Here is a 16,639-nt window from a genome sequence, read left to right as displayed (position 1 = left end):
GAAAACGATAATGAACCCGACCGCGGCGGCTGCGTTTTTATGGAGGAAAAACGCTAAGGCGCCCGTGTGCTGTGCGATGTCAGTGCACGTTAAAGATCCCCAGGTGGTCGAAATTATTCCGGAGCCCTCCACTACGGCACCTCCTTCTTCCTTTCCTCTTTCACTCCCTCCCTTTTCCCGTCCCTTACGGCGCGGTTCAGGTGTCCAACGATATATGAGACAGATACTGCGCCATTTCCTTTCCCCAAAAAACCAATTAAAAAAAAAGGCCGGTTCGTACTTCTTCAACAATTAAGCTTGCGTTTCATATACGCGTTTGAATTGTCCGGTCGGCATTTCGTTAGTTTCCATATGTGTGGTGTGTATGCCTACATATCGCTTTCTCTTTTCACAACACACGTTTAATTTACTAATTCACTTAGTACAATGTAGCTCTACTTCCGTCTGTGAGTGCGGGCGAAGGGAAACAGCATTTCTACAGCAATCGTCACTGTGGAAGTGTCGACCATCCATATGCCGTGAGAGTGCAAGAAGTCAACAGTCCCCGTACAGGCAACCCTGAACTTCGCATTCTTCAGTCTGCCGCAAGGATTCCAGAAAAGTATTGTAGCGCCGAAAAGGACAACACATAGCAAGAGAGACGGGGACAAGCGCAGCTTCCAAGTGTTTATTCACCGCGAATGCGAACAATCAAGAGGGGTAGCGAGAACCACGCATGCGCGCGAGCGTTCTACAAAAAAAAATTGAAAAAAAAAAGATAAGTGAGCACACAGGTTTCCCACCCTCGTGTATCTAAAAAAGCAGTTTCATTATTTTAAACGGTAATAGATGGGGTACTAACACAATCACTGCAGTTGCTTTTGATATAGAAAGCCTCCAACAGTTCACGGGCTGTTTGGTACTTACTTCTGTTTAAAACGTTCGTTTCTTTCAGCAATGCTGCACACTTAATCTTTAGTTCTTCGCGAGCCGGCGGAGAAGAAACAACTATTACTCTCATCTGGCAGATAGTGTGGTGCCAGGCTCACTACTTGTCAAACACCCTTCATAAATACAGTGCAGAACCTTGCCAAGCTGCTGGTCAGCATACATTTCTCCTTGACCACTCCATTCAAGTCTGAGCACCCAAGACAAGCTTACCCAATCTTGGATTCGGTTGTCATAAACCCGATCATTTTGGCGCAGTGAAGTAATCCACGTCTCTCGTGCTAAATACGCTTCTTCCCTCTCCTGCTCTCGCGCAGCGATCGAAGATCGCCGTATACGCACGCATGTGGGAGTTCATGAACTCAAACAGCCGGGTGTTCACTTCTTCTTACGAGGAAGGCATCCGGCGCGTACGCGAGTCCAAGGGAAAGTACGCCTTCCTCATGGAGTCCACAAAGAATGACTACATCAACGAGCGCCAACCCTGCGACACCATGAAGGTGGGCGGGAACCTGGACGCTAAGGGATACGGCGTCGCCACGCCTCTGGGATCAACGCTCAGGTGGGTGCGTCCGGTGAATCATGTGAATCGAGAGGGAAGGCGTAGTTATCTACCGGAATTAACAATAACAGATAAAAGCGGTGTGTCCAAATATTGACGTTTCGGGACCCATGCGGGTTCCTTGATTGCAATGGAGGAGGGTGGGCATTTTCAGTGTAAATAAGGAACCCGTATGGGTCGCGAAGCTTCAGCGTTTTGAAACATCATCTCTAGCGTGAGAGCGCTGTTGGCCTCCTAACTTGGAAAATGCCGGTGTGTGGTGAAGCCTCTGAAGTTAGTCACATGATGCGGAAAAATGGCGGGAAATGAACAAGACTGAGTGACGTTGACCTTGGCGAACCTGGAGAAATATAATAAATATTGCCACGACTGAGTTTCGAACCCGATCGAACAGATCAGCTTCGAACAGATCAGCTTCGCTGGCCGCTGTATGAGAGCACTATGCTACCGCCGCAGCCAATCACAGCTCGTGCTGGTTGGTTAGTTGGCCTCAAATAAAGCTGACACATACCCACTACGGGGAACGTTTTGATGGGTAAAGGAGTAGTAATAGTATATCGGCTGATAGATTGTAAGACGCAAAAACAGGGGTACTGTTAACTTGGAGATAGAAGACGGGAGAATGGCTCAATGTGCACGATAGTATGCAACGCCTGTATTGTTTCAGTTTAGTACTGACTGAGAGCGGGAAAAAATTATAATGGGAATCACTGCGTTTTTTAAAGGAAATTTTGCACATCAGAGCGCACACTCCTGTCGCTTCGTCCAAGCAAAGAAGTGCCAATGGAAAGAACAACCGCAGAGGACACAGGCAAACCCAGCTGGTGAAACGGAATTTGCAAAATGCGCCTCCTCAAATGAGAGAAGCGGCGGCAGAACAGCAAAAAGTGATCTATTGTTCCAGATTCGGCACAAAAAGGGCAAAATAGAGAAGCCGCCAGGCCGGATCTGCGAAGGTAGAAATTTAACAGAGGAACCCGGCAACGCAAACGCGTCAAAGAGACCTCTAGCCTGCGTGAGCGCCAGTCTTTGCAACTCCAAGGATGCAGAAGATGCTGATATTCGGGACATGATGTAAGAGTCGAGGCAGCAAATTCCTGAAATACTGTGTAGCTGCGAAACCTCACCGCAGCTGTATATGCTCGTGTTAAACAGCAACACACTCTACCTGCGCATTGCACGTCATCGTTTTCACCAATCTCCATCTGTGCGCAAGTCAGGAAAGGAAACGCGCTTTTAATCGCGCTTTCAGGTGCATAGCGTGGGTTTCCGCCTGCAAAAACCTGCTTTCGCGCAATATTTCGTGGTTAGCCACGCCAAACCGTTAGCAAGTGTTTATTTGTTCCCTGACGAGTGCATGTTTGTTGCAGTGAATTAATTCACAGGACGTACTGCACGAAGATCTGGAATTGCCAAATGGGTTCCTTGGTCCGAGTCAACGTGGCTGTCTTGCGTTCAGTTATTATGCCGCACATACGGTTCTCATAGAGTTTCTTATTATTCACTTGAGGGAAAGCTGGCGGCTTCTCACTTCATCCACCATAGACGCCCGAGACACGCCGAGAAGACTGCGCATCGAATTGACATTTCGTGGTTTGTTGACTGAGGTACGGATTGGAGTTCTTCGTTGTTCAGTTTAGTTCTCACCACTGTAGTTTTTACTGATTTTTTTGTGCGCTTTATGGTTGTGCGCTTTATGGTTGTACCCGCATGTTGCATTTGTCAGCATGAACACGGCCGTCACTTACTTTTGGTAGGAGAGGTTTGTGATTCCTAATTGATAATTTTCTTGTCACAATCTGTAAGCGCAGCGCCAGGACATGGCGAGAGTCGGCACTTGATGCATGAAAACCAGCTTCTCATACGAAAGCGAGGGCTCGGGCAAGTTTCTCAAGCACGAACATAGCCTATGCACTCACATAGGGCGCGAACCCGCATCGCAAACTACACCAATGAAACATTTCTGTTTTTCACAGGGCGAAAACGAAAGCTTCCTAAGTGCAGTAGTTTAAGTGCTAACAATTTTTTTGAAAGAATATTCGCTCTGAAAACTGTGTTTGTGAAACGCAAAACTAAATTATTTTTCATGGTTGGCTGTTTCGCGGCATGAAGAGAAAGCCCTCTCTGCCACCATAGGAAAATTCAGGGATCGTTTACGCCTATGTGCTTTTCTGCTCATTTATTGTAATTTACAATAAGCATATTTTATTACAGGACATACTGATTATAAAACAACGGTTCTTTGCCATGTATGTTTTGCGAAATTTTGTATCTCTGCAGTAATAGTAATGTTTTAGTGCCAAGACAAGTACGACACGCTGTCTTCCCGGCATTCCCACGGTGGATGAAGTGCCCTTTAAGAAACTCGCATGGACGGTGGCGCGAGCTTTCCCTCTAGGTAATATTTAGAAACTCTATGAAGGTTCTCGTTAGACGACAAACTAAGATGCTGTTCGTTTGCTCGCTCCGTTGTGCTCAGGAGTGACGCCCCTCTTGCAAAAAAAGTGCGCTTCCACTGTGATAGTTACCTCATTTTCAGCGACCTACTAAAAGGCGAACACTGTTCCAGATATCGTATAATGAACACTGATTTCATCTGCGAACGCTGCACATCTGCTCTGCGTCGACAATGACAACCATTGCAAAGAAGAAATAAATAAAATACTCGCCCGTATTTGGCTTCATTGTGCGAAGTTACAAGAGCTGCACCATCTTAATCTGATGTGGGCCGGTAATATCACGAGATAGTGGTGTTGATGCTTCCAGTGTCGGTGATGCGCTAATGGTGCGTCGTATTCGAGATCTCTTGCAGTGCAGCATATCCACTGTGCTAGCATGGAGGATTCTAAGCGACTGAATGGACGTCGATGACGCGCGCTTGAACTTCTAACGGGAGAAGTGAGAGTTGGCTCCGTTCCTCGGCGCCGGCAGCGCAGCGCGGTGGTGATGAGGCCAGCGTCGTTTCTTTTCCACGCCTTCAACAACAGGGACCGACTAAACCTGGCCGTGCTGACTTTCAAAGAGAACGGAGACCTGGCGCGCCTAGAGAACAAATGGTGGTACGACCGGAGCGAGTGCAAGACGGGCGACAGCAAGGTGAGAGTAACCATGCATCCCCTCCGAGTGGCCATTCCCCGCGTTTAGCCGTCCGTCCGTCCGTCCGTCTGTCTATCTGTCTATCTGTCTGTCTGTCTGTCCGTCCGTCCGTCCGTCCGTCCGTCTGTCCGTCCGTCCGTCCGTCTGTCTGTCTGTCTGTCTGTCTGTCTGTCTGTCTGTCTGTCTGTCTGTCCGTCCGTCCGTCCGTCCGTCCGTCCGTTCGTCCGGACTGGTACGATTATCCAGGTTTATTTAGCCGAAACCGTCCATCAGGGTTAAAGTTGATGAAGTACGGGGACCGTCCTTCATTAACTTGTAGTGGGGTGGTGGGGTGGTTAGCTTGTGGTGGAGTTAGCCTTGCGGATTCTGCCGACAATTGCTCCACCGTAGCGATACTTAAAGGGACACTGAGGAGAACCCTATGAAAATTTTTTTGTTAGCAATATCTAATAGTTCGGCATTTCATGGCTTTGTTGACGCTTGTCCGAGAGCGAAAGATGCATTTATTTCAAAGAAATTTAAATTCGAAGTTGAAAAATTTTTTCCCGCCGCTCCGATTCAAACTCGAGAACTCCTATGACTACACAGAACGAAGTGATGTGAAACGTGACGTAAACGAAGACTCCGTGATTTCTAGCCGCTAGCGGTGCGGTCTAGCAGCTGCCGAAATGAAAGCTACCGCCACCGCACGTTGAAGGCATCTATCGGGGGTCGCCACCGTCGCTTCGTTTACGTTTGCACCGGCGTCTTGCCAGCGTTACGATGGATCCCGTTCCGAACCCGACGACGTAGTTCTAGCAAAATCTCTGGCCTGCATTTCAGCGACCTCAGCCCCACAGAGCGTGCGATGCTTTTGAGGGAGCACGGTTAGGTTAGGCGCCGGCGGGTGGTTTCCCCCTTCCTCAGAGAGCAGCCGTTGCAAACTAAATATCATAACCCTAGTGCGGGGAGTCGCAAGGGCCCAGGACAAGGTCGGCGCCTTGCGCCCATCGGAGGCTGGCCGGGGCTTTGGGGCCAACGGATTGTGATTCCTTGAGCGGCGCGGTTGCACGGCGCAGCAGGCAGCGTCGAGGTCTCCCACGGTTGCAAGGGCCAAGTTATTTACTTTTTGCCACAAAAAACAAATGGGTGCTCGAGGGCGGTCGCGTTTAAAGTCGGCGGCTTGAAACCAAAGCCGGCGCACGACTCTTCAACGGCTTCCGCTATATCCAACGGGTCCACTGGATCTGGCTCTCTCGCCAACTTGCATGTACCTTCAGATGTGTACTGTGAATGGATTAAAATAGCCGAGCTCGAAAAGAACAGCTCCGCCCAACTGCTGCAGCTATTTAATATAACGCGCACCTCGCCACGGAGCCAAATCAGTCTGGCCGGGCCGGCGGCGGCTGACGCACTCAGCGCGAAATAGATACATGCTCCAATCTCCCCGCTAGTGCGGTCAGAGTGCGCCGAAGTCGCCGAACGCGTCGACGGTCAAGCGCAGTTGGAGTTAGAGGGTCTCGCTTAGACCGACGTGACTTCGCCGTGCGCGCGCGCCTCGCCGCAGCATAAACGCGCCTTAACAGAGCCTGCGCTTAACCGCTAACCAACGTATTGGGCGGGGGCATCCATGGGACCCACTGAAACCCCCCGCCCACTCACTTCAGGTTCGGTTCGGAATCGAACCAGGGCTTCGACGTTTGAGGCGGAAACGCTACCGCTCCGCCACGACGGCTCAAGTTGCAGCCGTCTATAAAGGCGCATCTAGTGAATGCACTCTTCTGATGCAGAAATCTCCGCGCTTTCGCTAGGTATATCCTGGCCTAACAGAGCTAGGCCATCAGCAGTTTTTCTGAACTGCCTTGTACCTTGTCTCCCGTCCCTAATAAACGATCTGCGTTAAGTAGTTTGAAGTTGACTGGTACAGCCGGGAATGTTTCGCCGGGCAAGCGTGCGAATACACATGTGCTGCCTTGTACGATCACCGACCATCGTGCCATCATAGCTTTTCATCGATCATGGTGATCATCTGACAAGCCTTAACAGGCTCCTTCAAAGGTTAACTAGCACTTGAAGCGGCACTTGGAGTTTCTCTGCTGTTCGGCGCTTGTAAACCGAAGCGCGTCAAAAACAAAACCACGGGGCACGCAAAGCTCAGAGACGCGAAGCGCCGTAACAAATCGAAACTCTCCTGGCCACCGGTGGCGCCGCCAAGCATCGGTTTTCTTTGCTTCCAACATTCAGGTTGCCTTTTCCCTGCCTTGCTTGTGTGATAAAAGTGCACTATTGGTTTTAAAACAAAACTTGCTTCAATATTGATCTACGCAACCTACCTTTGTCGGCCTCAGAGATTCGCGAAACCAAGTAGGACGGAAAATTCCTCCAAGGTGGCGTCTCTTGTCCTATGGCGTCACCACGCTTGTACTTGCGAGATTGGCCTGTGGTGGCGATACCTGTATTTTGGTTCTTGCTATTTTCTACCTTACAAGAGCTTTGTTTTCAGTAAGAGCGGAGTTTTTTGTGATCAGGACCTGGTATTCTATCGATACAAGCCAACTTCAATTTCTCCTCAGTGTCCCTTTAAATGCTAAGTTAAGATCACCGCGTGGCCATGTTGTTCCCAGTGCAGACAAGAGCATGTATGATGGGCTGCTCAAAAAAGAAATGGTAGCGTATCGTATGTTGCGCTGAACGAATCCTGCGAGAGCTGAATGGATTCTGCGACTGCTTCAACATGCACCATAAGGTTTCGCGACTAGCAAAGAAATAGACTGGACTTATCCGGAAGATTATGAATCCTTCACTTGCCTCCATTTGGCATGAGGGCTGCCAGGCGTTTACTTGCCTTTTTTCCGTCAGCATTGTTTTATTGTAATTTTCTGTACTCTTGTTTTCTGCTCTTCCCTGTCTTTTCCTCTTGCTTTTTTTCATATTTTTGCTTCGTGGATTTGCATTTAAGTGGCGAAGTCTCGCAGTAAACCCTGAGTTGTAATTCAGCTCGTATTCTACTGGCAATAAATGAGCGCTGTAAAGATCTATTTTGGGTCGATCGATGAAGCTGATCCGCAAAACACAATGGCGTCTTTTTTTTTCCCAGAGCTAACTTTGCTGAACAGTTTAGTTTAGCCACTGCACTGCGTGCTATCGCAAGTACGCGATTGGTTGACCGCAGGGCTTACACTCGCAATACTGCCGCCATTCTCCCCAACAGGAGTCAACGCAGAACGAGCTGACCCTGAGCAACGTCGCAGGCTGCTTCTATATCCTCATCGGAGGCCTCGTGCTGGCGATGGTGGTCGCCCTGCTTGAGTTTTGCTACAAGTCAAGGCTGGAAGCATCAAGATCAAAGGCGAGTACCCCGATTCTTCCGCAATGACAATGCCCCTGTCGCACGAACAAAAATAATAACGGCCTCTGCAAACTGTGGCCTTGTCGACCTGAACTCATGCTGCCTGATGTCTGAAGGCGGACTGAAGTCGTGACGAGACGTACTACACGCCTACCAAATACAATAAAAGAAAAGTTAAAAACATCGGTGATTCGGCTTCAAGTTGATTCGCGTGACATTAAGGTGCGCGAGAACATGCCGCACAAATACCGCGTTGTAGATCTCCATTTAACTCTCTCTTTCGCGAATAATTCAAAATTTTAAATCTCGGCAAACGCAAGATTTATGTATATAACCACGCCCTCCTTCACGTACTTGCCGCTTCATGGTGGACAGGGTTCTGTTGTGGGAGCCGCCGATGCGTGAATGCTTTCTAACCTCTCCTTATCTTCGTTCGGGGCGTTTTTCTCCCCTTCGTGATAATCGTTTCCGACCAAACGACCTGTAGTTGGACTCTCCGCTGGCTTCAAGTTTGTTTTTTTTATAAATGGGCAAACCGGACGAACTCCGAATGCTTGAACTTTTAAAGCCGCGAAACAATTTTCACTTGTTCAAGGATGGAAGAGCAGGAAGAGAGACAAAAGAGAAAACTATTTAACGAGACCGACGGTGAATGTAGGAGCGCATTCACACGAGAACACCAGGAAAACAAAAGACTAAAAATAAATAGCGAAACAGCGCTCGCACATGATCGGGTTAGCGGTTTAGCATATAACGCCACGCATGAATCGGTGCACCAAACCCGAATCAACCGCACATCGCTTGCGTGCGTATTTTTGCTTCTATTGTAGGCTAAAAACAGGCAAACAAAAAAAGCTTAGAGCCTTCTTAACTCAATTCTTAGGACGAAAATGCGTTAGCCTTTAGGTTGCTTGCTACAGTGTATAAAATGAGTGTCTACTGTTCTTGCTATTTTCCCGCCAAAACACCGATTGGAACCAGTCCCATTTTTCTTATACGCCATGCATTAGCCATCAGCTCTTAAAACTTCCAGTATCGTCCATTGGATTATCATGTGGGCTTATACTAATTCAACCAAATAATCACTTTATTCACCTAGTAATCAGCCTTAATCTCTTGGCGCGGTGAGCCTGCTTCCAAAATTTCTGGGATCCTTTGGAATTTTAGGGTGGGTGGGCTATCTTCTAAATTTTGGTGATCCAGCTGCCACTGTGGGCGAATTGTGATGATGTCACAAAGTCACGTGACCTCTCGACCAAACCGGATGAATCAGGGCAGGTTGTTATGACGTCACAAGGTCCCGTGACCTCCGGTGACCAGTCAGATAATTACGTTAAGGAGAAACCGGAAATTTCATGACGGCAACCTAAATACAATCTCAGTAAAAACTTTAGGGGCGATCAGTTGGATTGATGTGGAAGAAATGAGATAGCGTTCTTCTTTCGCTCGCCAGTCTGTTTAAGTTCGTATTCTATTCCAATTCTGAATCCATTCTCTTTCACTCCGCAAGTTAGTCCAGTTGTGATTCTAGAAGCTCGTTAGGCCCAGGTTGCTATTCATGATGCAGTGCGGGGAGGAAGCTTCATTTTTGTGCAGATACTTCTCCAGGAGGGTCTCGGCCAACTATGCGTGGGAAAATGAGGCTTGCGGGAGCACTTTCTTTTCGCATTACTCGAGAACAGCAACCCGGGTCTCACGAGCGCCACCGGTGGCTGTGCTTTCAATAGCCACCAGCCAGTGCAGTGCCGCATAGCTTCACCGCTACCCCACGGCGCCAGTAGTGGTATGAGGACCCGCAGCGATCTAACAATGTGACACATTTTGAGTAGTTGCATAGTTAGGATTGGAAAAGAATCGCAACTGCAGTAGATTGGGAACTGAAAGGCAATGGACTCAGAATTGGAACAGGATAATAATTAGAATATAACCAGAACTGGAATAAATTGGCGAGCGAAAAAGAGTGCTATCGCATTTCCACTGCATCAATCCAACTGGTCGTCCCAAATTTTTTTCATTTTTGCTGAGTCATTATTCGTCTCCCTACAAGAGAAGACGGGGAGAGGATAGAGGGACGGTTGACAGGTGGCAGTTCGAGAGAGGCAAGTCCCCCTAAACACCCCATGGCAGGTGGAGGCTTCACGCCGACACCGACGCGAGCTTTCGCCGTCTTGGCCCTCCCGATGTTTTCACATTAAAAAACTTGAGGCCCTCTTAACAAAGTCCTTAAAGAAGAAAATGTGATAGCATTTACATTAGTGTCTACTGTTCGCGCAATTTTCCTGCCAAAACTTTATCTGGAACCGGCTCCATACCCGCCGCGGTTGCTCAGTGGTTATGGCGCTCGACTACTGGTCCGGAGCTCCCGGGTTGGAAACCGACCGCGGCGGCTGCGTTTTTATGGAGGCGAAACGCTAAGGCTCCCGTGTGCTGCGCGATGTCAGTGCACGTTAAAGATCCCCAAGTGGTCGAAATTATTCCGAAGCCCTCCACTACGGTACCTCTTTCTTCCTTTCTTCTTTCACTCCCTCCTTTATCCCTTCCTTTACAGCGTGGTTCATGTGCCCAACGATATATGAGACAGACCCTGCGCCATTTCCTTTCTCCAAAAACCAATTATTGTTATTATTATTAACCGGCTCCACTGTCCTTAAATGGTGTAGGGGTCTACGGCCCCTTTTTAGCCCTTTAAACTGCGCGCGCTGTCTTCCAGTCATCTAGGCGCGCGCGCAGGCAGCGCAACTGCGCATGACCGAACTGTTGCTCGCCAGATTTGGCGATCGCTGAGGCATGATAAAGGCAGCTAAGCGGTGCGCGCGGGGACTCCTGCGAGAGCGTTGCCGCGGTCGCGAGTCTGCGAGTGCGGTCGCTCATTCGGCGGTCAGGATGAGCCTTGTTTAAAAACTGTTTTTCAGCAGCGCAAGGGACAAAGGACGAGACAAGTGCACAGACACGGCACTGCACAGACTTCACAAACGAGAAAAAAAAAAGAAAGCGCCTTGTTATCCAATTTTCAGTCAGTGTCGCGTGCTATCACATAATCAAACAAAAATCACTCGTGAAATCATTGAAGCCCATGAAATCTATAGATTCAAAGATGAAGGCGTAAGCGTTGCCTCAGCAGCTGTCTGTAAAAGAAGTGCGTTTTCTTGATGATAGGAAACATGCGCAGCTGGTCTTGTGCCGCTGTAGCCCTGTGCTCAGGAACTGTCATTCTCGCCATATTTTGTATCTGTGTTTTTTTTTAATTTGAGATTGGTTGCCACTGTATTTAAGAAGTGGAAATCACCTCACTAAAACCAGTTGCAAGTTCAGCGCCGTGTCTGTGCACTTGTCTCGTCCTTTCTCTTTTGCGCTGCTGAATAACAATCTCACACCAACTTGCCCAAGCTTCTACAGTATCTTTGTCTAAAAACGTCCGCACGAGCCAGCAGGATGCGTGTACGCGTGCGGCGGGGCAGCACCGTACCGGGACGAAGAGCGAAGGTGGAAGTGGCATCTGCAAGGATGTAACAGCTGTTTGGCGTGAGTGGCTGCTCCGCAAGCAGCCAGGTTTCATGCACCGTTTTAAGCCCTCATCGCTGCCGCTTTGTCCCACCCGCGTCTCACTGTACTTTCTGTTCAGTCCTTTTAAACTGCCTTTTCGACTCTATTTTTGTTCTGCCGCGCTCAGGTGTAGCGCCTGTTGTCGCGTAAGCATTGTCGGTAAGCTATTGTCGGCTCGCGGACCCCATTCTCTGGAAGGCGAGGCCTTCAGTAGTATGAATGGTATGCTCGTGTTTGTCCTCTGTTGCGCTAACTTGTTATCAAGGAAAGTCATCCCCTCCTAGAAATTTCGAGTACCTTCTATTGGTTTATCACATGGGATTATGCTAATCCGACCCACTAATAATCCTTAATTAATTTTCTGGGGTGGCCCCACTTGCAAATTTTTCGGGGTCCTTAGGCATTTTTGGGGGTGGACCAAGATCCAAATTTTGGGGGTCCTCACATTTTCAACTTTGGCGGTGCATTATGATCGGTCCATGGGAGGGTCATGTGGTGTTAATGACGTAGCCAACCTCTCAATCGCATTCATAGATCGCAGGATTCCTCATAACCGCATGGCGCCGTGATGCAGCGGTTCAGCGATGCGTCACTGCGCCAGGTGGCAGGTGGCTGCTTGTGAGACCCAAGTTGCTCTTCCCAAACTCCCGTATGGCTCAAGTGGAGCGCCTTGTGGGCAGGTGGCAGTGGCGGGCAGTTTTCTCACATTCATGTGGGCAGGTTGCCATCTTCCACAGTAGGCAGGCTGAGATTACGTCACAAGGTCCGGTGACCTCTCTCGATCAGTCAGGAATTTTTGTGGGGAATTTCAAGTTTGCAGGCGCCCTCCGGTTGGCCAATTTGGCTCGCATGAGGCTGATTAAGTCATCAGGCAATTCATCAATCTGGAAATTCAGTTCCAGAGAAGCAGGAAACTGCATGAGGACAGTCGAAATGTTATCGCAAAAAAGCTGTGGAGCGTGGCACTACAGCACCTTCCTATGGTTTCATCACCCATCTCTTCGATAGGTAACTTTTGAATTCCGCTGCTTTTTGGCAAAACTTTACAGTGGCAGCATTTCAAGGTACTGCTGCCCTTCAGGCTGGCTCGAGTAAGACCAGTGTTTGAAATGCAAGGTTACGTGCTCTTACAAGTCAGGATTTGTAAACAGTTAATCGGGAGAGCTGCATGGACGGACGCTGAATATTTCACAATGCTAGAAATAGAGCGAACAGAAGCAGAACTTTTCAATTTATAAATAAATGCTTTCGTTACTTATTTATGCTTCTTGACGGGCTCTGTAGTTTACATCGATGTTTGGTTGTGGCATGGCGAAGGAAATAACGCCACGCTTCTTTCCTGAGGCCTCCTCGGGATCGAAAATCATCGATCGAGTGTGTGCCGGCTGAAAACGAGCAAGAAACGCCGAGCAAACAGACGCATCTCGCCGCCGTTTCAATATATGTGTGTTGTGACGATACAAGTACCGAGAGCACATGCGTTTGTTCTTTTTGGAACACCTTGTATTGGAATAGTGAAGTGATGTCCACGCGCGGAACCCCTTGAACACTCAGAAAGAAACAGCTTCCTCGTAAGCATGGAGGTTGCCGTATGAAACTACTTACATTGCGCTTGAGACTGGCCATTTTTATGGAGGAAAAACGCTAAGGCGCCCGTGTGCTGTGCGATGTCAGTGCACGTTAAAGATCCCCAGGTGGTCGAAATTATTCCGGAGCCCTCCACTACGGCACCTCCTTCTTCCTTTCTTCTTTCACTCTCTTCCTTATCCCTTCCCTTACGGCGCGGTTCAGGTGTCCAACGATATATGAGACAGATACTGCGCCATTTCCTTTCCCCAAAAAACCAATCATAATTATATATTTCCTCGTAAGCATTGAGGTTGCTGTATGAAACTACTTACATTGCGCTTGAGACTGGCCATGTTTCCTCGTGAGCATGGAGGTTGCTGTATGAAACTACTTGCATTGCGCTTGAGACTGGCCATGTTTCCTCGTAAGCATGGAGGTTGCTGTATGAAACTACTCACATTGCGCTTGAGACTGGCCATGTTTCCTCGTAAGCATGGAGGTTGCCGTATGAAACTACTTGCATTGCGCTTGAGACTGGCCATGTGCACATGGCTGTCGCCCTCCCGCTTATGCCTGTCCTCTACATTAGCAAGTAGCGAAGATCATGGTCAATTCTTTCTCACGTAAACCGTTTCCGACAGCCATACAAAATTAATGGGATGTACCGACAGCGTCACACGCCACGTAGTGGCAGCCGTGCGAACTAGAAGCGTGTATCCAGATTTCCTGGCCTTGATAGAAAAATAAGGTATAGCTTATTAAAACGAGAATTTTATTTATGCTTCGGTGGTATACGTTGCCAATAGCTACTAATACTGGTACGAGTAGAGTGAGCAAAAATCAGATTGCATAAAACAATACTTTTGTTCGATTTTTCAAAGTGCGTAGTTTTTTTAGGAAACCAATTGCAGCAAAACGAGGTCGGCATCAGCAGCGTTTAGGAAAAATGTTAATATCGGTAAGTGCCTACCGTTTTTTTTTTTTTGCTCCAGTGGACGTGGAGTTATTTAAAACCGGTGCACTAAAACGCTAAGAAAAAAATTCCCGTTTAGCAGGCTCAAAACCTTCCGGCCCAGTTAACAAATGTCAGAAAGTTGGTGGATTTGTGGATCGTGAGTATGCGTTAAGTGTACAAAGATTCATTGTGCGCTGCACTTCGCCATTGTTTAATTTTAATTGCTCAATGTTGACCGCCGTCCCGAAAGGGCGGTTCACGAAGGTCTAGGGAACGCAGTACCCAAACCCCGTGGCTAGGGCTTCGAGAGGGTGTTCGACTTTGAGCAATGAAACGAAAAATAAAGCGCTACGCTCTAAGCTATATTTTTCGTCCTATCGGGAGCAACGACTACCGTTAGCTCCTGGAGCAGAAATGCCTTTTTGGTCACTTCGCATTTCGATTCCTCTATACGTAGTAACTAAAGTAGTGTTAACACCGCATATCACTAAAACATCAATATATTTCTGTTCACAACTAGCTAAAACTTTTTTCCACGAAAGCCACCGCGATCGCTCAAACATACTGAAAAATAATGTGTGACCACCACTGCCACAGGCTGCATGTAAATGCTCCGTCGATACTCAAGCACTGCCTAATACCTTTTTTTTAATCATTCAGCAGAAATTCGTCGACTTATCCTAAAGTCATTCCAAATTTCGGTCACGTTTTGCATCGTTTTATTATCGAAAAAGAGGAAACCGTTTAGTTTCTCAAGAAATCATCGCATGGAGTAAGCAACAGGCTCTCGCTACAACAGAAATCAACATCCCTGGCTCCCAAGGATTCAGGCATAACGAAGGTAATACTAAAGTATTCATTGAAGCCAGCATTAAAAAACAGCTGAATAATTGCTGCAGAGCAAACACTAAAGCGGCATGAAGAAGGAGAGTTCTCACAAAAATATTAGGTTAACGCATTTTTTATTTACTCATAAAGATGTCCCCTTCACCCAGTTTGAAAGGAGGTGTTCCTCCATCCATCCGTCCATCCGTCCATCCTCATCCATCCATCAGTCTGTCCGAGACCGCTAGAAGTGACTCCTAGTACCGAACGTGAGTTTACGACAAATGAGCCAATGCTGAACTGATTAAGAATAGTTCGTTCTATAGGGTAAATGCAAGGGCGCCGTTGGAAATAGCGTAGCGCTTTCCGTTTAAGGTGTCATCAATTTTAAACCGCAACAAAGCTGTCTAAAAGCCACATTGTTCGACTACTGTGAACGAGAAGCCACATATAGTATGACTGCTCGCAATTACTTCGCGTCTGATCTTGTTCTCCACGGGAACAATTTCGCCGTGCGCTTCGACTTTTCATAAATCACGCCGGTTTCTCCTAATTCCTTTTCCCCCTTTGCCCCGAACGCTGAATTCCGGGGGCGGAAACCTTCGAGACCTCGGCACGGATAACAAATGTTCTTCGAGCTGAACTCTTTCCTTTGCATCCGGTGCCTTTCTTAGAGCGGTGTCCCCTGATATTTTGTCCCGGTACTAACGTGTTTCTTTCTCATTTCGGGTCAAGTTTGAAGTTTTTTCGTTGGGTATTATCTGCTGTAAAAGATTAAAAAATCTTCCTTTCATTTAGATTTTTTTGCATTGTTAGCGCTCTAATGCTCATACCTTGTCAGTTAGCATCACTGCTTCTGTGAAATGCGCATTCGAGCACTTAAAGAATGCTATTCGCCGAGAACTGGTCCTTAAATAAGACGCAGAAAAATAAAGCTTTCCTCGCCATGAACGCCACTTTCAATATGCACCTACGCTGCGCGTGCTTCCATTTATATAAATGTTTTTTATTTGACACATTAAATCGCATTTCTATTCCACTATGTAGCCGTGCCCTCACTCTAGTTTACAGCCAATGCGCTTCTCTTGAGCCCGAAGTTATAGAAGGCCACATTGTGATGTTAGTCTCATGATCTAACCCGCTTGGTGCTCTATCATTTGTCAAGTCATATCAGCTTCTATTGGGAGAAGATTTTTTAAAAGGTACTTTCTTCTTTCTCTTGATTTATTTTTTGTCTCGGTAGTTCTATGAAATGGATTCTCAGAACCTCTACATCCGCGCTCGGACCGCTGTGCGGTTCTCATGATCGCCGGGCGAGTTAAATTAAAGCCGCCGCGCAACACTCGCTCGCTCTCCATCGCGGCTGGGAGGGGCAGCATGAGAAGGAGAGAGAGAGGCGCAATGGAGAGACGGGAACAGAAGGCGAGGAATAGCGTTTGCTCCTTTTGTCTTTGTCTCTCGCCTTGCTCGTGTCCATCCCGATACCGGCTTCCCTTTGTCACCCGGGGCTCGCTTTGTTCGCGGCGGCGCGTTTCGAAGCAGCCAGCTCAGCAGTAAAGCGCAGCGGAGGAAGGTGGGACGACGAGACGAGCGGATAGCCTCTTTGGCACACACGCGCGGCGACCAAGGGAAGAGCGGGCGAAATAATGCGAAACATCATGCTACAGTTTCGCCTGAATAATTCATACTGCTCCGTTCGCCTCCTCTCTCGCTGCTCCCTTTCTTCCTCGCTCGCGCACAGCCCGGGCGAAAACGCATTTATCATCGTCTTCGCTTCGACTGCCGCCGCTGTGACTGTTTCCTGGAAACCAGGCGACGCATTGGCGATGTATGA

The 16,639-nt window shown here is 48.0% G+C and overlaps 1 protein-coding gene across 1 annotated transcript in view; it reads left to right on the top strand.

Annotated features, from left to right (window-relative positions):
- Nucleotides 1-16,639, top strand: part of LOC144129294 (glutamate receptor 1-like) — a 229,833-nt gene that overhangs the window by 206,047 nt on the left and 7,147 nt on the right. Inside the window, exons 13-15 of the mRNA XM_077663318.1 lie at nucleotides 1,245-1,489; nucleotides 4,477-4,585; nucleotides 7,776-7,913. Coding sequence (XP_077519444.1) covers nucleotides 1,245-1,489; nucleotides 4,477-4,585; nucleotides 7,776-7,913 — 492 coding nt within the window. The remainder of the gene's footprint in view (nucleotides 1-1,244; nucleotides 1,490-4,476; nucleotides 4,586-7,775; nucleotides 7,914-16,639) is intronic.

This window comes from Amblyomma americanum, chromosome 4, assembly GCF_052857255.1.
Source record: "Amblyomma americanum isolate KBUSLIRL-KWMA chromosome 4, ASM5285725v1, whole genome shotgun sequence".
Lineage (NCBI taxonomy): Eukaryota > Metazoa > Arthropoda > Arachnida > Ixodida > Ixodidae > Amblyomma > Amblyomma americanum.
The sequence above is the reverse complement of the archived record's forward strand: the minus strand, read 5'-3'. Positions and strand labels throughout refer to the sequence as shown.